The sequence below is a fragment of the Verticillium dahliae genome, genomic scaffold (assembly GCF_000150675.1).
Source record: "Verticillium dahliae VdLs.17 supercont1.12 genomic scaffold, whole genome shotgun sequence".
NCBI lineage: Eukaryota > Fungi > Ascomycota > Sordariomycetes > Glomerellales > Plectosphaerellaceae > Verticillium > Verticillium dahliae.
The window spans coordinates 986,275-1,004,901 of NW_009276943.1; the positions used below are offsets into that span (position 1 = coordinate 986,275).

Below are 18,627 nucleotides of genomic sequence, written 5' to 3' on the forward strand. Positions count from 1 at the left end.
CTCGTCAGCTGCGACTGCTCGTCAGGCGAAGTCGCTGCGACTCGAGCGTCGCCTCTCTGAGGTAAGAGTCAGGACGACGACTTGGCGCGGGCTTGCAGCGTCTTGACGCGCGCCATGCTGTCGGCGGCCTTGGAGGCGGGGTTGATCGGGGTCGCTGCCGGCGTGTCTGAGTCGGCCGCGGCCTCTGCTGTGGGTGGTGGTGGTGGTGGTGCCGCTGCCGAGGGACCTGCTTGTGTGGTTTCTTCGGCCGGCGCCGCGTCTTCTTGTGAGGGCTCGTCTTGGGTGGCGTCTGTGGTGTTGGTCGCGGGCTGTTCGGCTGGGACGTCGGCGTCGAGAGCCTTTTCTGCCTTGGCGGCGGCGGCCGTCTTTCTCTTCTTTGCGGGCGGCATGGTGGGGTTTGCAGGTGGTTATTGTGGTTTACGTGCTTGAAAAGCGTTCTCGGTTGATCGGGGTTGGTCTGGGAGGTGCAGCGCAGTCGAGATGGGGGGTGAGGTTGGCGTGGGTGGTAAAGTTGATGCTCTGGGAGGATGATGCAACGGGCAGAGGCTTTGCGTGAAGTTTGGCTCCACCATGAGGGCCCTCGCTTAAGCGCATGTATCGGGGCGACCAGCCACATCCGAGTTTCGGGCTTCAAGTTGAATAACAATCGTGCAAAGTTTAGCCACAGCGCTGTCGGTTGTGATTTCCTCGAGTTTATCATTATATATGAGTGCCCAAGTCGTGGAGGCCGTTGCTAGGAAAATTCAGACGACATCCAAAATATGCACATGGCCAATGAAGGAAGTTCCAGTACATACATAGCTCACCTTACAGGGCAAACAGCAGCGGGCCCTCCAGCGGGTCTCCCCGCGTTTTCGTCTTTCCTAGTGCTCCGGTTAGTGGATCCAGTGGCTCTCGCCGCCAAGGTGGCTCGTGCCGCCACCTCTCATCTCATCTCATGCGCCTGCCTCGTGTCGTCTGGCGCCTCAACCTCTGGCCCAGTATCTTCTTCCACCTCGTCTTGCCCTAGCTCAGTTCATGCTTCAAAACCCTCGGTTCAATATCGCCCCGGGATCCCTGATGCTGGATCACGAATAAGGACACCTTGACATCCTGGGCTCACGCCCGCCCGCCCCCGCTACAATGAACCGCCTCTTCAGCCGCGTGCTCCCCGCGCCAGCCGCCATCCCTCACATCTCAACGGCTCCCATTCACACATCTGCACCCTGCCACGCCCAACGGATCTATCCAACAAACTACACGCCAAAAGGCATCGGTCTATCTCCCATCAAACCCCGCAAGCCGGCGCCGCCACCCCCGGGCTGGACCCCCTTCGCCATCTCCAACCTGCTCCTCGATCTCGACGCCTACGAGAGCCGCTACGTCCGCCCCTACGATGACGCGGCCGACGACGCCCGTCAAAGGGCCGCCTGGGCCGCGAACCCGACCCGCGACGCCCTCAAGCAGGCAGCCCGCGACTTCTCCCCCGAGTTCCGCCGCGCCAACTTTCTCTTCGCCGAGGCCCACGGCGCGAGGTCCTCGCGCAAGTGGCGCGTCGGCGAGCTCGACCTCTTCGCCGGCGCTCTGCTGGGCGTCCGGCCGGCGAAAGAGGGCGCCCAAGCGTCGCCAGGAGCCGCGGCAAAGAGCCCGTCGGCCGTCGAGGAGCTCGCCATTGTCGTCAGGCAAAACGCCATTCCCTCGAGCGCCGCGCAGGGCGAGCGCCTGCTTGAGTGGCTGCTCCACCGCCAGGCGCAACTCGACGAGACGCTGCCGCCTGACGCAGTCGCTCTCGAGAGCCGCATCGAACCGCGCGAGACGACAAAGCTTGATGCTGAGACGGGCGGTAGCAGCGCCAACGCCGGCCAGCAGCGGCCTGAGTGGTCGGGCTTCTTGTCATGGAAGAGGCTCGTCACAGCAATTTTACAGACGGAGACGGGAGTCGCCATCCTCGCCAAGAGAAAGGAAGAGCTGGCAAGGACGATGGAAGGGTTGCTGACGCCCGAGAATGCACTGGACCAGCTCGTCTTCCTCAACAACCTGCATGCGAGGTTTCATGCCGACGGCGTCGAGCTGGGCCTTCACCTCTGCGGCGCAGGACTTGTGCTGGCCGCCGAGGCTCGACAGGGACGCGCGCTGACGCGCTATCTCAGCCTTGGTGCTGGCAGTGGCTACTGGCGAGCATCGACATCGAGGGAGGGGGCATTGGCCGCGATTCCGGATCTGATGCTGCAGAATCTGAGGGCTGTGCTCGTCAAGGCCGATGATGGCAGCATTTCATTCGACGGCAGCGCATCGAAGCTTCTGGTGGCACTCGATAGCGATGCCGCCGTTGCTGGTTCTTCCATAGAGCAGCTCGCGCCCGCAGGCCGCCAGCCGCAGGCAGCGAGTTCATGAATCAATGAATCGAGCAGATGGGCTCCGCGTGAAACGAGCAGAAGAGAGCAATATACCCCCTCATCGCATTGGTTGCCCTACGGATGGACCCTCCAGCAACTGCTTTCTGTATTTCTGCCTAGCCGAGCCGAGCGGCGTGGCTGTACATGTGTGATGATGCATGGTGAAGGGACCCCAGCCGACTGGAAGAACTGGAAGTCTCCAAATGAACCACGATGTAGCTCGGCTCTCTCCCTTTTCTTTTCTTTTCTTTTCTTTTCTTTTCTTCTTCGTCTTTCTCTGCCCTCCCCACACTACCACATCATTGCCGACAGTCCCAGCGATATCTCACAGACCAGGTATCTCACAGACCAGATCTCTCACAGAAACAACCCAGCCAGGCCCCATCGATCTCCACCGTGGACCTTGCAGAAAAGCCTGGCAGCGGCGTCACACGGACAGTATCACAAGCATGTTTTCTCATCAGCCCTGCCAGGTCATCACGGCGATCCAGCGAACGACGTCTGACGGACAACAAGTGAGCTTCGACCCCTCCCCACCCTCTTCTCACACGAACAGCTGCAACCTGTCGGAGAAAAGCCACACCAGCGGCAAGCTGAAGTGCCGTGCCGAGCCTCGCGATTGGTCCCAGCCAGCAGTCCGGCAGCCATAGGGCTCATTTGCTTCGCCAGACATGATGATTCCTGTGATCTGGTCTGGTCGGGTCCTGGTGAATCGGCATCCCCTCGAAGCCCGCCCTCAATTCTTCGTATCCCGCCCCAGGACCTTGGGCTCCGTTCGTCTGGTCGCTGTCGCTTGCCGAGCATGGACTCCTCGCCCCTTTCAATCACACTCCCAACCCTGGCTTGTACGACGTGGGCGCTCTGCCCCCCCCCCCCCCCCTTCGGCTGCCTGCTGCGTACATTGAGCAAAGACTTCCGGTCACTGCACGATAAGAGCTGCGCTCAGAGCACTGAGAATACCATGATTAATCCTGTCCATATCCACTCGCCTCGCACCATTCTTCGTTAGCGGGACGTTCCGCCGTTCATCGTCGTGCCATGAAGTGACGGCCTGTCGGGCCAGACAGGTCTTTTCGTCCTCGTTTCCTCCTCCCCAATAGCTCGCTGCCGTCCTCTCGGGGGCCCTGTGTCCCAAAGCCGCCATACATGGCCGCCGGCAGTTCGTCCGTTTCAGCGTGGCGTAGGGTGCCCTAGACAGGGCCATCGATACCCTCCACATTGCTCCTACCCCCCGGTCTCGTCGTCGAGCACAGCAGAACGATAGACAGCGAAGCCGCTTTCTTGGCGTCGTGGCGCTCAACCCGGCGAGAGAGGAGGGAGGGGGCCAGAAGCACCTCTACTGACCTTCCCAGCCCAGCTCGCCACCCGGTCCTATCGCGTACGGTCTTCGTCTGGTCTGGTTCCGCGGGTCCCCCGAGTGCAGCACGTTAGGCCTGCCTGTCCTCCCGTCTCGTGGTCGGCCGCCCTACGACGATCGATCTTCACTGCCCACCCCTTACCATTCCCTCCCCTTCCACGACCAGTCCTGTTCCCGTCGAGTCGTCCACTGGCGGTAAGCCATCTTCCATCCTCATATGCAGCCACGAGTCCTGTCGTCTGCTCGATTCACACCCAAGCCCGGGAGTCTGAAGTTTCGTCTTTCCTCCTCCCTCCCTCCCTCTTCACATTCGTCTCCGTGGGCACATCCACCAACCACCTCCAACGCGAACCAGACGGAGAACCAAAACTACATCGTCTGTCGTTCCTGTGTCTAGAGAGCAAGTGCGAGTCCCAAAAGAAAACAAAAGAGTAGGAAACCACAGCAAGAATGTCCGCCTGACGGAACCTATTCCGGCACGACAATGAGCACGCCCACTCTTCGTCTGAGCCTGCCCACAGCAGGGCACGCTCCGTCTCCGTCATCTCGCACAAACCCGTCCGGGAGGCACGCTCTCGCCTCCTCATCCTCACAGCGCTGCGCCGCATCTGCAATCCGGACGTCGTCGCTGGTCCTCTCGTTTCTGCTGCTCCTCTTTGTCCAGCCGTCTGCGCAGCAGAGAGATCCCGTGAGCGACTTTTGCCGACGCTTCGGGCACCAGACGGCCGTCGTTGACGATAAGCTCTTCATCGACGGAGGCATCCTGAATTGGAGCCCTGTGGCTGGCAATTACACGAGTACGTTTGCCTGGGTCCCCCATCGTCCTCAGACGCCGGCTGTGGTGCGCTTCGCTGTCAAAGCCGTTCCACGGCGTCAAGTTTCATCTGTACATGACTGACACCACGTCCGACAGACACATGGCTGCTCTACCAGGACCTCACCGAGGTCGCCGAGTCGGGCATGCCACAGCTGCACGCAAACCTCAGCAAGAACGCGACGATCCCGAGCGTCCACGGCGGCGCGCTGTGGGGCGACGACGTGAACAAGAGAATCTACCTCTTCGGCGGTGAGTACCTCCAGGACGCCCCGTCAGCGCACTTTGAGCTCTTCGCCTACGACATCCTCCACGATCAATGGGACGCCCTCGGCCCGCCGCTCAGCCGCGACATCCGGAGCGCGAGCTACGGCGCCGGCGTCGCCGTGTCGAGCCGCGGCGAGGGCTACCATTTCGGCGGCTGGCTCAGCAACGCCTCGGTTCCCGATTGGGGCGCCGGCCCGCCCGTCGCCATAACGGGGCTCGTCCGGTACTCGATGGACTCGAACGAATGGGCCAACGTCACGGGTCCGGACGCGATCCGGCGCGCCGAGGGCGCCATGGTGTACATCCCCGCCGGCGACGCCGGCATGCTGGTATACCTCGGCGGCGTGCAGGATCTGTACCAGAACGGGACGACCACGGCGCAGCCCATGGACGAGGTGTTTCTGTACGACGTGCTGAGCAGCAAGTGGTATACCCAGGAGACGACGGGCACGACGCCGGAGAGGAGGAGGCGCTTCTGCGCTGGCGTGACCTGGGCGGAAGATCAGTCCTCGTATAACATGTGAGTGCCAACCTAGCCCTTGACTCTGCTGTCTGTTCGATGAAAACACTCGAATCTCCGGATCTTCGAGACTGACAGGGTCACCCAAGATATCTCTATGGCGGAGCTCCGCCGCCCGAGGATGAGCCCGGCGCCGGCTTCGACGACCTCTACATCTTGTCCATGCCGTCGTTCACCTGGATCAAAATGTATCCCAATTCCACCGATACCGGCGACTTTCCGCACCACTCCCTGTCGTGCAACATGGCGCCCGGCGGCGCCCAGATGCTCATCATCGGCGGCAGCTTTCCCACGACGCAGGACTGCGACACGCCGGGCCAGTGGGGCACGCACAATGCCGACCTCGGCCGCCAGAACAACAACAGCAGCCCCTGGGAGCTCTTTGCCCCGAACAAGACGTCGTACGCCGTGCCCACCGACATAATCTCCGTCATCGGCGGCGCAGCCACTGGTGGTGCCACCAAGACGGCGCCGGCGTCCGGATTCGGGCACCGCGACCTGGCCGTGCTCATGACGCGCAAGGCGGACGTGGCGGCGCGGACGCCCACGCGGGACGTTGAGCGCGGCGCCGACGGCGATGGAGGAGCGGGTTCGGCACCGGTCCTGCCGACGGGTACTATTGTCGGCATTGCGCTCGGCGGCCTCGCTCTCCTCGCGGCGCTGTTCGCAGGCGGCTGCTGCATCGCTCGGCGCCGCAGGGCGAAGCGGAAAGCGCAGTTCCAGCAGGCGGTGGCGCCCTACCACGCCCCGACGTCCGAGATGGCGTGGTCTCCTACCCAGACGACGACCTTTTCGTCGAGCCCTTCGCCCCACGTGCAGGTCCTGTCTCGACCGCAGACCGTTCCGCCATATGTCGGGCCGCCCGTCGAGCTGCCGTCTGATACTGGGCAGAGGCAGTACCAGCCTGGGTACTTTGCCGAGCAGGCGTCTCCGCAGCACCATCACGTGCAGACGTCGATGCCAGCGCACGAAGTCAACGGGTTGCCCAAAGCCGACGTCGCGTGGGTGCCTCACGTCAGCATGGTGCAGGTCTCACCAGGCCATCAGCGGAGCGCGACGACTACGGGCGTCAGCCCGATGCACTCGCCCGGCCTACAGCCCGGGCAGCAGCAGCACTTACAGCAACAATATCAGCAGCAGCAGCAGCAGCGCCAACAGTACAGTCCCGCCACACCAGGCAGTGAACAGTCGCTGAGTAACGGCTTGCCACGGGACTCCAACTCGGCGTGGTCCGAAGGCGACGGCGGCATGAGCCCTCGACACGAGACCTACTATCATCGGTGACGTGTTCCACCAGGGGCCGGCTTTCGCGCCAAGTATCTCACATCGACCGACGTCGTCTCATCATGTCGCCTGGATGGCATCAGAGCTCGCTATTCCCGCGTCTTCAGTCACGTTTTCCAGCGGGTGTATCTGTATCGGTAGACGAAGCGGCCCGATGTGGTCATTTTAGTCTTGACTGCGTTTTCTGTGGGAATCCATTTCGGGACACCTCCACCACGGACCCTGTCGAACTTTACCCGTAGGCGTGTCATATTGGTGCTAGCGATGCGGTGTGTCGCCATGATCGTGAGGTGTGCGAGGCGGATGGATGGCGTCAACGATCGGTTCGTAACTTATAGTCTCGGTTCGCCATCAATCGAAAATTTTCACCCCGCCCACCCCAGACGTGCAGTGTGAGCCCCAATGGACGGCTTCTAGGGTCGATGACGGAAGCCCCGGGTACGGTCGCGTGACGCTGCTCCCGCATCGCAGAATTTCCCCTGAAAAGCACGCAATGAGCTACCACTCGGTTCCGTCCACAGCCGCCGACGCCTTACTAGGTTCCTGCAGATGCGAAGTCTGGGGTAGCTGGAGCCTCTTGATCGACCTGAAGTTTGTGGTTCAAGGACCACTTCGGTGTGTCTGGTGATGAATGTCTTCTAGTCTGGGCCCTAGAACTCTTGTTGTGCAGGCATGGAGACCCGACAATAACTCTCGTTCACCGTGAGCGAACCCGTACGCCAGCTCTTGGTAATATAGTTGCAGAGGCACTGCACGCTCCAGAGCCGTGGGGGTCAGCTTCCCTGACTGACCCCTTGGATGAATAGCTTTGCACATGAATGCCCTACGAATAGCTGGAACCCTTTGGATAACTGAGTAACATGAAGCCACATCAGGTAGGTATCTGCAGCTCCGGGGTGGAGAAGACGAATATACCGCCTGAAAATCAAATTACATTGCATTCTGGATCGTGCTTTGACGTCTTCCTTCTTGATACAATTGATTGTGGCAGCAACCTGGCATACTGGATGTCAAGTTGGATAGGTACTCAACAGAAACATGGCCTGCACAGTAGAGACTGTGAATGGGATACGTATCTAATTTGGATAGCGCATTATCAAGCAGTCGGCCGCGTGGCCCAATGGCAAGGCGTCTGACTACGAATTGATGTTTTCGAGCATTTGATGTTATCAGGAGATTGCAGGTTCGAGCCCTGCCGTGGTCAATTTCTTTTTACTACATTTCACGATCAACTCGACTGTTCCTTTTGGGCACTGTGACCTACCCACCAGAACTGGGGCACCATAAATCAAACGAGTATACGGCACGAGTATACGGCACGAGTATACGGCATATGATGCGTGAGGGCCTTGGCAGGCATTGACGACTGTTTCACCGCAGCTGTCAAGTGTTCTAGACCAGTTCTATCCTCAGCGGTAGTGATTTCGGTGGGTGTAGGGGATCCAGGAGGCTTCACCCACACCGGTGCTGATCTCAAGGGATCGACGTGAAAATGTACCGCAATCGCGATAAACACCCGGGTGCCATGGCGGCAGGCAGCGGGCGAGGGTCCTCGTACGCCGAAGGGTGGGTGCCCCGCTCCCAGGGAGGAGCTCTTGTGACCATTTCGACGATAAGGAATGAGTAGGTAGATTGGAAAGTCGCCCGCACCGAGGCCGCAAAGCTCGGCACCCAATGACGCACTCTGAAGTTGATGTTTCTTCGGTGGCTTGCTGCTTGAAGATCCACGGCAACGACGATGACAGTATCGCGTGAAAGTTCAGATGCCAAGGATTGTAGCTAGACTGGGGTAAAGAAGCGACGTGATCAAGAAGATAGCATGAAGCTGTTCCATATGCCAACTACTGCCGCGTGCCTGGCCATACATCCGTTTACTGTGCAGCTTATCGCACAACAGCGCTTATTGCTATGGCGGCGACAGCGGCTCTTAAACATTCTCCAGCGTCGTATTGGCCTGCCGTTCATGAGCATAGCTTCATGGTTCGTCAGTGGCAGAATGTTCTTATCTTGCAGGGCCCGCATGGAACTGCTGCTGTTAACATCCGTTGCAACCAACGTGCCCCTGAGGACCAACACAAGGTACCTAACCCGAAGCTATCCGGTCGCTTCTCACATTGGGCGTCACTATCAGTCTGTGCCCAAGAGTACCAGGCTCAGAATATCGTGGGCGACCTCGACCTCAATGGTCATCGGAGCAATGTGCACACAGTCCAGCGTGGGCTGTCCGTGCTCACCCTTCAGCGCTACATGTGAGCCTCTCAGGGTGTTGAGTTTAGGTCACCTGGATGGTGCAACATGGTGCAACCTGCGACTGGAATGTCATCCAAGCCCCTACTGTACCATGTACAGCTTAGCCCAGACAGCCATATATTCTCGGATACGACCCTAATGGTGTGGTCGTTTGTTTCAAGCGTGGGGTGAGGTGTGTGCTGGTCCTCCAATCTGGTCGGGGAGGAACTTAACGTCGACAGCTAGGAAAGCTTCACAGGCAGCTGCCAGCGACCTAAAACAGCAAGCCGAAGCATAGAGAGTGGGGGATTGGCACGCTCGGCGATGTGGTCTGCCACCGCAGCGGCATCAGAGGGACGCAATGCTCGCACCCTGATTCGGATCTCCCGCATAGCCATTGCATGAATGCAACCCTCTGTCCCAGCCTGAAAGTGTGATGCAGGCGCTGTAAGCTGAGTGGGGAACGCATCGAACCAGCATGGAACAGCCAGCGTCTGGTTGCCCCCGCCCCTCATCCTCATTTGTACTTGAACCAACGGGTGATGGATGCCCACGGAAAGTGGTTGCTGCGCTTGATTATGCCAACTGTAGGCGAGCCCCCACGAAATCCTGTCATGGCCGCAATTTCGGCCAAGCCCAAACCGATGACGTGCCTCTGCCGGTGAAATCCGTCAACATGGTAATTTTGGTGAAGGTGGACGTAGATTAATTGGCATTGCACAAGTCGACACGATTTACGTCCAGTGGATTCGCGATAGTGGCAGCTGTTAGAGTGCGGAGCGATGTGTGATGCGAGTCCGCATACCCAACCAAAGGTACATATTTGTCGGCGGCAAGTCCGTTGTAGCCCTTTTATCGCCCAACAGCCAGGCAGACGCACCTGACGAAGCGATGGCGCCCGTCGGTGCCGCTGACTATGTGACGCTTTTGACAGAACGTCATGGACCGGCATACGTGTTGCCAGGAAACATCGGATGAGTGATGTCGGTAGATACGCCATACCGCGCCATCGAGGTGTCACTCGTATGGGCGGAATGGTCTACTTGGACCGATGATACCTACCGAAGTCCCGAAACACACAGTCGGACATGTTTCCTTTTCCTTGCCGTGCTGTGAGCCTGCTATCGCAATAGGTCACCAGGGTCGAGCCGGTCAGGGTTCGGCGGCGGCGTCGATCGCATGTCGGTCCGTAGACGAGACACCGAGTCACCGTAGTTGGCCGATACGCGTGCGGATCTCCAGTTCGGCGGCACAAGCTTCGTGGCTCAGTCCGTCTCGGCACTTTGATTGTGCCGACGCGCAGTGGGGCCAACGCACCCATGGTGGTGGATGAGGTGAGCGGCGGGCGTGGGTTCAGGGTCAATCACACCATAAAACTGGAGCTCGGGTTCGCGGCCGAGAATTGTTGCAGCAAATGCTGGTCCACGGAGCAAAGCAGAGGGCCTTGAGAGCCCAGAATGTCGAACGTTCGATATTGACACCAGCTAGGACGCGGTACCTTGATGGGGCGGCCAGGAGAAAAACAAAGGAAGGATTACGAAACACGATGGAGCCCATACGGGTTACGTAGTGCATTACGATGGTCTGAACGTTGACGACGATCTGGAGCTTGTCCATCGTGATGACGGGGACCAGACGGCGTGAAATGGATGCCAGGTGATGGGTGCCAGGTCAAGCGGGGCAAGTGGGTGTTTGGTGGCTCAGGTCCAGACAACGCGGCGTGCATCATGTGCCTGTGCTGGCCATGAATGTTGAATGGTACCGGTACCTGGATGTAGCGTAGCCTGCGTTTCCCGGCATGCGTTATGTCGACTTGGTATGCCTCTTGGTAACCTGACTGTTGTGTCAGGAGAGGCTCGCGTGTGAGGGTCATGGAGCGAGATCATGATGGCTTGTCCATGAGGAATGAGAAGAGAAAGATATTTGCTGCCTAGAACTGAATGGATGCCTACCTTATCTTGCTTAGGACATGGGAAAGTGCAACTGTTGGGGTCGTGACTTCCCAGCGTACCATGAACCCCCTCTCAACGTGTCGCCCGCTTGCCTTAGGTAGGTAGGTACCTACCTGACCAGGTGGTAGATAGATAGATGCCTCATGATGGCGGGCAGGCACGATGCAGCAGGAACAGGCAGGCAGGGCAGGGCCATGAACCCCTGCTGACCCTGACGCCTTCCCTCCAGCACACCCTCCCCTCCCTCCTCCCTCGTCCCCTGCTTTTCCCTGCTATCACATCGCCATGCCTTTATTCGTCTTTTTACCCGTCCGAGGCTTCCCATACCAAGTATGCATCCCACCTTTGCCCACCTTGCCTCCTCCTCAGCTCGCTCGACATTGCCCATCATCCCACGCAAGACGCAGCCTCTCAAGCACCCCGCCTTCTGTCAGGAACAGGGGTCGGTCAGCCAGCCAGCCTAGAACGCCGAGGCGATTGCGATGAGGTGCTTGGCTGTGATTCCGTCTTCTGCCCCTCTCCAGAACCTACAAGTATATCTGGCAGGCCTTCCCCTGGGAGCTCTCTGTCGTCAAACTACGAGCATGAACTCGCGTGCTGTCCACCAGGCCAGAACACATTCTTGGTGCTGTATGCGAGCCCCATCTGATCTGATTCTGCTCAGTCAATCTCGATCGAGGGACGAAATACAACACTATCACACGTCACGCACGAAATAGGCGGCTCCATCCTGCTTTGATTAGTCTGCCCTCAAAAGCCTCGCTTGGGGTTGGTAGCGTTCATCAACAAAGTCGGTGAGGAAAGGAAGACTCGAGACTGCAGAGCCAAGTACACACACACACACACACACAATACGCAACAAAGCGTGCGTGCCAGCACCAAACCAAACAAAAGAACCTGCCGAAAGGAAGGGTCCCCGTCTAAAGAGAGAGAGAGAAAAACTCTCTCCTCAATACTGCGCCTCGTCCGATCCCTTGCATCCCGCTCGACCCGAGCTACGAACGATCATCGAAACAGTAATTGCACGACAGAACCTTCTTCGTTCGACCCCTTGTCTTGGCCCGGCTCCCCGTCTGTTCATTCAGAGTTCATCGAAACTGTACTGTAGGCATCCAGCCACAAGCCAGTACCTTTCTGTCCACCAGTGCACCAGGTACCACGCAGTCCTCAAGGTGCCCACTCGTCCCCTTCCCATTGGCCCTTGTCACCTACCGCGGCCAGCGCCTCCCTCTCCGCTTTCGGCGTATCAATAGCGGCCTTGTTGCGTCAACCTTGAAATTTATCACGAAATCGCGCCCGACTGGGTAATTGTGGACCACCTGAAAGAGTCACAGGCTCCTTCCCAAGACACAATAACCCAAGTTACCAAAGACAAGGCTCGCCCGTATCGTATCTACGAAGAGAGATAAAAAAAATCAGAGAGCGTCTGAGGCCAGCCCTATCGCGTACATATTCATAGTCATCCCCGGCTTCCTCCAGTCGTCGCACCCTTGCTCCCGTCCCTTGACATACGCTTCTCTGCCCTTACCTCGACTGCCTCCACCCTTCACCAGCGGAGCATTGCCCCTGTCGTCATCGTGCTTCACTCGTGGTCAGTTGGGCTCTCTCGTCGATCCCGCTAACTGAGCACCTCGCCCTCGACCTCGATTCCGCCAACAACCGTCACGTTTTCCTCTCAGGCACGAGAGTATACCCGTGCCTTCATCCGACTGGCCCCAATACCACCCGCCGAAACCTACCTGGAGCCACACGCAAGCACGACAGTAGCGACCTGGGAATCCACCCAACTAAAAGTACACCGCATCGCTCTCCGTTCACCCATCACTAACACAGCCGCATCGAGCGCCAATCGATCGGCTGCGTGTTCTGTCCATTTTCTCGAATCAACCTAGCTCCTGGCGGTGGGAAAACCACAGGTACAACGCAGCGAAGCACACTTGCGCATCTGAGCATCCAGTTTCTTGCATCGGCCTGCACAACCTGGTCTTCCCCGACTTATCAGCTCGGCCAAATATAATCCACATTTCCCTCCTCGCCTACAAGCCCACCCAACACGCCACGAGCTTCAAAGCTCTAGACTCCTTGGTCATTTATCGTTGTCGCCTGCCCGCAGCACGTTTCGGACAGGGACGGCATTTTCTGATCGACTGTCGATAGCCAGAAAAATTTCTCCACGCATTATAGCCGTCACTATCCACTCCTTAGGGACACACCGTTGCAGCTGCGCGAAACTCCGTATCCGCCCTGCAGCCTCCCTCTCAGGCACGGTCGCCTAACGAAGCCCACCATCCAGCCAGGAAGATACGCACAGCTTGTCCGTCTCTGCACGGCCGCCGCTTCATTCCAAAGAGTTTTTTCCCCCCTGTCACGAATCCACAAGTCCTGGTCTGATACATAATCAACTACGAGCTCTTCAAAAGATTTATTACCCTCTTCCCCAGGTTGCGACTGACTACCGTGGCTGCCCATCACCTGCTCTGACGGAAATCCATTGCCACCCCGCTGACACCTGCGAACCCACTGGAACATAACGCATCCTAACCCCCATCTGCACTCAACCTACATAAGTCTTGAGAGGCTCCTTCGTCACCTAGGCCGGCCATTCTGCCTGACTCATCTGGAGCCCACGGCCACCAATCCAGAATGCATCACGGTCGTAGGAAGTCGGGCCATGGTGTGAGCAACACGTCCATGACCGACGTCCGCCGGTCTGTCACCGCAACCGACCCTTCGCGCTTCAAGCGTCCTACAACGCTCTCGCGCAGGACAACACCAAACTCGTCAGCACAAAAGTTGGGCCGAAGCCCCAGGGAAAGGGAACGAGAATGGCAAGATTCCTACGATGAGCGCGAGAGCTTTCCCCAATTCTGGTACGTTCACTTGTACCACCTGTTGACTTGCTCTTCTGCATGCACCCTCCCAAACCAGACGGATTTGTGCTGACGGTCTGCCTCGCAGCATGGCTTGCGAAAAGCAATTCCTTCCTCATGACGACAAGTTCCTGTACTGCTCTGAAGCGTGAGTCGAAACCCCGCCCGTACCTCTTGGACTCACAATGCTGACCTGCCATCGCAGATGCCGCTTGTATGACCAAGATGCGTATGCGCAGGACGATGCCTACAAGCGAGGTATGTCGAGTGGCTATGGGAGCCATCATGCGATGTACTCGATGGACTATTCCGAGCCGAGAGACATCATTCCCCGTGCATCTCCATCCCGCCCTAGCTCGACCAACTTTTCTCCGCCAACATCGCCTGGGACGATGAGCAGCCATTACCAGCAGCACCATTCGTCGGCGATTTCTGCGCTGCGATCACTCAACGTCCATCCGCCGAGCCCACCGTCGCCTGACGACTCACACCCGAGCCTCTGGCCCTTCAGCAAGACGGCAGCGACAAGTCCCAGCACCTCATACAAACGTAGTGGGTCTGGTTTCTTCTCCTCAACGTACGACACAGGCTACGGAACTGCCGGTCACGGTTACAACTACAGCACCAGCGGCATGGACAGGCCACTGCCAACACGAAGGCCCACCGGCTACTCGAGACCCAAGAGCATTGAACTCGTTACCCCCATGGTGGGGCGTTGATGGGGCACTCGGACAAACAGACGGACGCCGATCATACGCCCGAACCTAGGTGTCCCACTCGCACCCAACCCCCCTCCTGTTTGCCGTCCTCGGTCACTCGGTCCCTGGCGGACGAGGGAAATGAGAGTCGGAGGATTTGCGGGGGACGTTTTGGTTTTGCAGTCACCTGGTCGAGCGAGACGGGCCATGCCAGGGTTTCCTGTTACGGCCCCCGCGGCCCAGGTGTCTCGCCCATGCACTCAGGGGGGTTACCCCAGCCTTCGGCGCGGGGTTAGCGCCCATGCCCCCAGGTTTTCCCAACATCTGGAGCCATGGGCCACCACGACGCCGCAGCTGATCGTCGGCGTGGGAGGGGTCCGGGGGGTTCACGAAGACTCGCTGGTCCTCCCCGCTTGGCTATTCCAAGATGTGCCCTCTGTTTATCAGCAGCTGCAGGGTGGCGTCTGCGCGGATGGCACCCGTTGTTGCCTCATTTCATTGAACCCCCCTCCCAGATCGCAAGCGATGCACCACGGCGGCTCGTCAGGTTGCTTTGCATATATTGCGGCGCACCGAGTGTCATGTGAGCGAGAAGGAATTGCTCCTTTGGACACTCTGGGGAAGCAATGATGCGATGTTGCGTGCAGAGGGGCCGAGGGAATGGCGTTTTGGTCATACCGGCGGCCTGGGACATGTTCACGAGGGAGTTTGCGGGCAGCTTGTCCGCTTTCGGACGGACACATTGGACGGAGTTCTTGATCATCTGGCCGGGCCCGATGAGGGTTCGTTTACGGCACGGCATTGTTAGCAGCGTACCATTTAGACGGGAGCATTGGTCTGATTGAGAAGCGAGGGTCGCAAGAAGCGAGGGTCGCAAGAAGCGAGGGCTGCATCTTACGTGGACATTTTGGGCAGTGGTTCTGTGTAGCATCATGAGCCTGGTGCTGGGACATGTCAAGCGCGACTTGCTTGACCCATCACGATAGTAATATGACCAAGACGGCAAATGTCTCGTCTCACCTTCATCCATCCATTCATTCAACACACGCAGTCTCCCGCATGTCTGCCACGGTGCATTCCTGTGTCCAGTCGTGACCATGATGTGTCGCGCACACCGCTCTTGCATCGAGGCGTGGGGACCGGGCACGGGATCTGTCTGTCTGGCATTTGCGCGACGCAAGGCCGAACGGTACCGCGCCGTGGCACACCGGAAATGCAACAATGGTCATCTTCGTCTCCGACATGCGGGCACACGACGTCGCTCTCGCGGCATGGAAAGGTGGAGGTCAATTTCGTCCCGACGTGTGTCTCACGCGAGTCAATCAAGGCACAGAGTCGACCATGTCATTCTACTGCTTGACCGATGGTGGAGTCCCTCGCTCTCGATCTCTCATTCTCTGACCCGGCCCCTGAATTTGTTTTACTTTATCGTGTTTCCACCGTTTTGTTTCCACCGTTTTGTTTCCACCGTTTTGTTTCCCGTTGTTTCCAAAGTTTGTTTCCACAGTTTGTTTCCACAGTCTGTTTCCACAGTTTAGTTTCCAGGGTCTGTAAATTTTTTTTTTTTTTTTTAAAAAAAAAAAAAAAAAAAAAAAAAAAAAAAAAACTTCTTTTCCTTTTTTCTATTTCTTTTTTTCTTCCGCTTCACCCCTCTGTTAGTGCCAGGGGCGGGTTCTGGTCTTTGCTTCTGCCTTGCTGAGGTCCTTAGCGCGGTCGGAATGGGCATGACGCGTGGTGAGGGTCTCGGGAGGTAATGCGCGCCCCCCCCCTAGGCTGCCCCTCCCCTTCCCCTCCCTTTGCTGGCTGACTGGTGCGGGGTCCGTTACCTGGGGCGGGGGCCGCGGGGAATCAGGTCCAGCCAGGGACATGACACCACCTGAGCGACGACGACGCCCTGGAACGAACGGGCGTGAAAATAATTTTCATTTCTTGGTAGGCTTGGGATGGTTGACAGCGGGATGGCTTTCGCTAGGGAGAATGGCACGGCGGGGTGCCAGGCCAATTGGTATGTGCACCATATAGGCTCTTCGACGGATTAACCTTACTTTTGCGTCCCTGGCCAACCTTGAGAGGGAATGGATGGTCTCCCGATACAGTACCTGTCGTGGTGGGGTGACGTTACTGTAGCGAAGGCGCAACGTACGAATAACGTTATCCTCCGCGGCGAGCCGCCGTGGACATACGCAACTCGCTTCGTCACAACTCTACTCGACGGCACGTAGGTTCTCAACAGTAGTAGTACTATAGCACGACTGACTATAGTGTGCATATTTTTGAGTATCGCCTACTTCGAAACGTAGATGGCGAGAAATAACTTCCCAGTGGTAGTACGACCGCCTTTTAAAGTATATGTCGTACGCTGTAAGCTCGGGGAATGCAATCTCGACTTGTAGATCCAGCGTTCAGGTCTCTCTGGCTCCTCTTGCGATGTGAGGTTTCTTTTATTGAAAAGGCTAACAACCTACCTTAGCCCTAGCTGCGGGCCCACTGTCCCGAGTGCCTTCCAAAGGCTCATAATGCTCGGTGCCAACGCAGCACCACGACGCCGGAAAAATCAAGACAGACGAGGGTCCGGAAAACGTGGCCTTGATGCTCAACATTCAGCTGAACGGCATGCTCAGGTAGCCTGTCAACGGATCCGGGCGTATTGAACTCGGCCATGACGGTGACGATACTTGAGGAGAATCGTGTCACCTTCCGCGCCAGGTCTGTCGCGTAGCCGACATGGCCGGGCAGTTCTATAGCTGCGAGTCATTGATGCCTCGAGCGCGGTAGCCTCCTTGTAGCCGGCACTACACGATACGGGCGTCGGCGTTGCAAACATCGTCTGGTCATCGCCAAGAGTCACCGGGAGGAACTGTTGTCACTGTCACCGCAGCACCCTATACAATGAAGATAATTTGAGAGGCCGCGTCAAAAGCCTGGTGCACTTGGTGGTCATTTTGATGGCCCGATCTGTGGCGACGGTCAAGCACATGATGTCGTCGTTGTCGACTAACTCCACTGGCCACTGGCCAGGTGTTGAATAGGTTGACGCATCGTGGCACTATCACAGAAAAAGGCGGCCAGCGTCCCGTAGTTGACCTGCACAAGGCACCCGGCCGAGATCCGCTACTCCTCGAAGCAAAGATACCTGGCCATAGCTACGTTTGACGTCAGTGTGTCATTTCCAGCGTGCTCTTTAGCGGTGGAGGATATATTTGTTCACAGTGTACTCTTTCGTGGATCCGGATGTCCCCTACTCTTGCGACGTTTTGAAAAGCCTGAGATCGCGCACATCGGGAACGACGACCTTGCCCGGCGTGAGGTATAGAGCCTGACTGTACAGCGTCGATACCATGGCAAAGACCCAGGGCTGCAAGAACGACTTGGACCCCCTGAGATGGACGGGCAACACCCAAGCCCAGAGGGAAAAGCGAGTGCGGTTCTTCGTCTTGAAGTCCTTGGCATTGACTCCAGCGATGCTGTCCATCTGTAGCATCGACTCAGTCTGGAAGCTCATGGCTCAGTCACAGTTCGTCACCGTCAGTTGATCGAGTGCTGTCCCCTTGCAATCGGATGATGCTCGCGGCCGAGGAACCGCAACGTCCCGATCGTGCTGTCCAGGCCTTGCGCGTCACAGAGTCTCGCGAGTGAGGGAGGGTATTTATTGACCTCTTGGGAGTCTCTTGATAGATAGAATAGACGATGCCCTCCTATGACTATGATCCGAACCCTGCTTATAAGTAGTCACTCGTAAGCTGGGCCATTTCTTCGTAACTTCTTCGTCAGACAACAGGTGCCCCGTCACCACCCCTTGGTCTTGCGACAGCCCTGGCAACTGCCTCGGTGAGAGGTGTACCTGGTGTAATCCTCGTCGAAGACCAGGCTTTGAAGTAACTTTCAAGGCTCTGGGACCTGGTGGCGGGATCATTCTGGCGACGGGGCCAAAGCCTGGGGCCTCTCACTTGAAGCAACGTGAACAACATTAGGCCGATTGAGGGTGGGTGCTAACAGTGTCCTGAAACATGATTGATCTCGCCGACGCTGGACACTCTTCAAATGGTACGCTGCTATGACCCTTTGCACTTTAAGCAAGTATGCGGACTATGCAACCAGCTCGGGCTTCGAAGCTCTTTGAAAACCTCGAGAAATCAGTAAGGAAGTTCAAAGAACTCGGCGAGGCGCGCCTGTGGGATATTTGAGCTGTCACAACTGGCAGGTTCAAAGGAAATCTCATGGTCCATGGTATAGGACCCGCCTTTGCGGGCTTTAGCTTTGA

The 18,627-nt window shown here is 57.7% G+C and overlaps 6 protein-coding genes and 1 non-coding gene across 7 annotated transcripts; 5 read left to right on the forward strand and 2 right to left on the reverse strand.

Annotated features, from left to right (window-relative positions):
* Window positions 1-32: 32 nt before the first annotated feature.
* VDAG_06584 (uncharacterized protein) lies at window positions 33-499 on the reverse strand. The gene has a single exon (XM_009658962.1). It carries the CDS (start codon window positions 387-389, stop codon window positions 69-71), a length of 321 nt encoding a protein of 106 aa, XP_009657257.1. The 5' UTR covers window positions 390-499; the 3' UTR covers window positions 33-68.
* A 517-nt stretch (window positions 500-1,016) lies between these two features.
* VDAG_06585 (uncharacterized protein) lies at window positions 1,017-2,373 on the forward strand (the record flags this gene model as incomplete). The annotated part of the gene is made up of 1 exon (XM_009658963.1): window positions 1,017-2,373. Exon 1 carries the CDS (start codon window positions 1,123-1,125, stop codon window positions 2,371-2,373), a length of 1,251 nt encoding a protein of 416 aa, XP_009657258.1. The 5' UTR covers window positions 1,017-1,122.
* A 1,843-nt stretch (window positions 2,374-4,216) lies between these two features.
* VDAG_06586 (uncharacterized protein) lies at window positions 4,217-6,617 on the forward strand (the record flags this gene model as incomplete). The annotated part of the gene is made up of 3 exons (XM_009658964.1): window positions 4,217-4,529; window positions 4,646-5,333; window positions 5,423-6,617. The coding sequence occupies 3 exons, from the start codon at window positions 4,217-4,219 to the stop codon at window positions 6,615-6,617; spliced, it is 2,196 nt and encodes a 731-aa protein (XP_009657259.1).
* A 1,106-nt stretch (window positions 6,618-7,723) lies between these two features.
* VDAG_20181 lies at window positions 7,724-7,821 on the forward strand. The gene has a single exon. It is a non-coding gene; the product is annotated as a tRNA-Arg (tRNA).
* Window positions 7,822-8,109: 288 nt separating this feature from the next.
* On the forward strand, window positions 8,110-9,824 carry VDAG_06587 (uncharacterized protein; the record flags this gene model as incomplete). The annotated part of the gene is made up of 4 exons (XM_009658965.1): window positions 8,110-8,240; window positions 8,591-8,866; window positions 9,438-9,525; window positions 9,618-9,824. The coding sequence occupies 4 exons, from the start codon at window positions 8,110-8,112 to the stop codon at window positions 9,822-9,824; spliced, it is 702 nt and encodes a 233-aa protein (XP_009657260.1).
* A 3,586-nt stretch (window positions 9,825-13,410) lies between these two features.
* VDAG_06588 (uncharacterized protein) lies at window positions 13,411-14,387 on the forward strand (the record flags this gene model as incomplete). Its single annotated transcript, XM_009658966.1, has 3 exons — window positions 13,411-13,668; window positions 13,757-13,816; window positions 13,874-14,387. The coding sequence occupies exons 1-3, from the start codon at window positions 13,442-13,444 to the stop codon at window positions 14,385-14,387; spliced, it is 801 nt and encodes a 266-aa protein (XP_009657261.1). The 5' UTR covers window positions 13,411-13,441.
* A 2,520-nt stretch (window positions 14,388-16,907) lies between these two features.
* VDAG_06589 (uncharacterized protein) lies at window positions 16,908-17,868 on the reverse strand (the record flags this gene model as incomplete). The annotated part of the gene is made up of 3 exons (XM_009658967.1): window positions 16,908-17,287; window positions 17,366-17,509; window positions 17,644-17,868. 3 exons carry the CDS (start codon window positions 17,866-17,868, stop codon window positions 17,249-17,251), a joined length of 408 nt encoding a protein of 135 aa, XP_009657262.1. The 3' UTR covers window positions 16,908-17,248.
* Between the last annotated feature and the right edge of the window lie 759 nt (window positions 17,869-18,627).

Bases quoted from the DNA above. Each gene is read 5' to 3' on its own strand.
- VDAG_06584 (XM_009658962.1), bottom strand. From the start codon at position 389: ATGCCGCCCGCAAAGAAGAGAAAGACGGCCGCCGCCGCCAAGGCAGAA.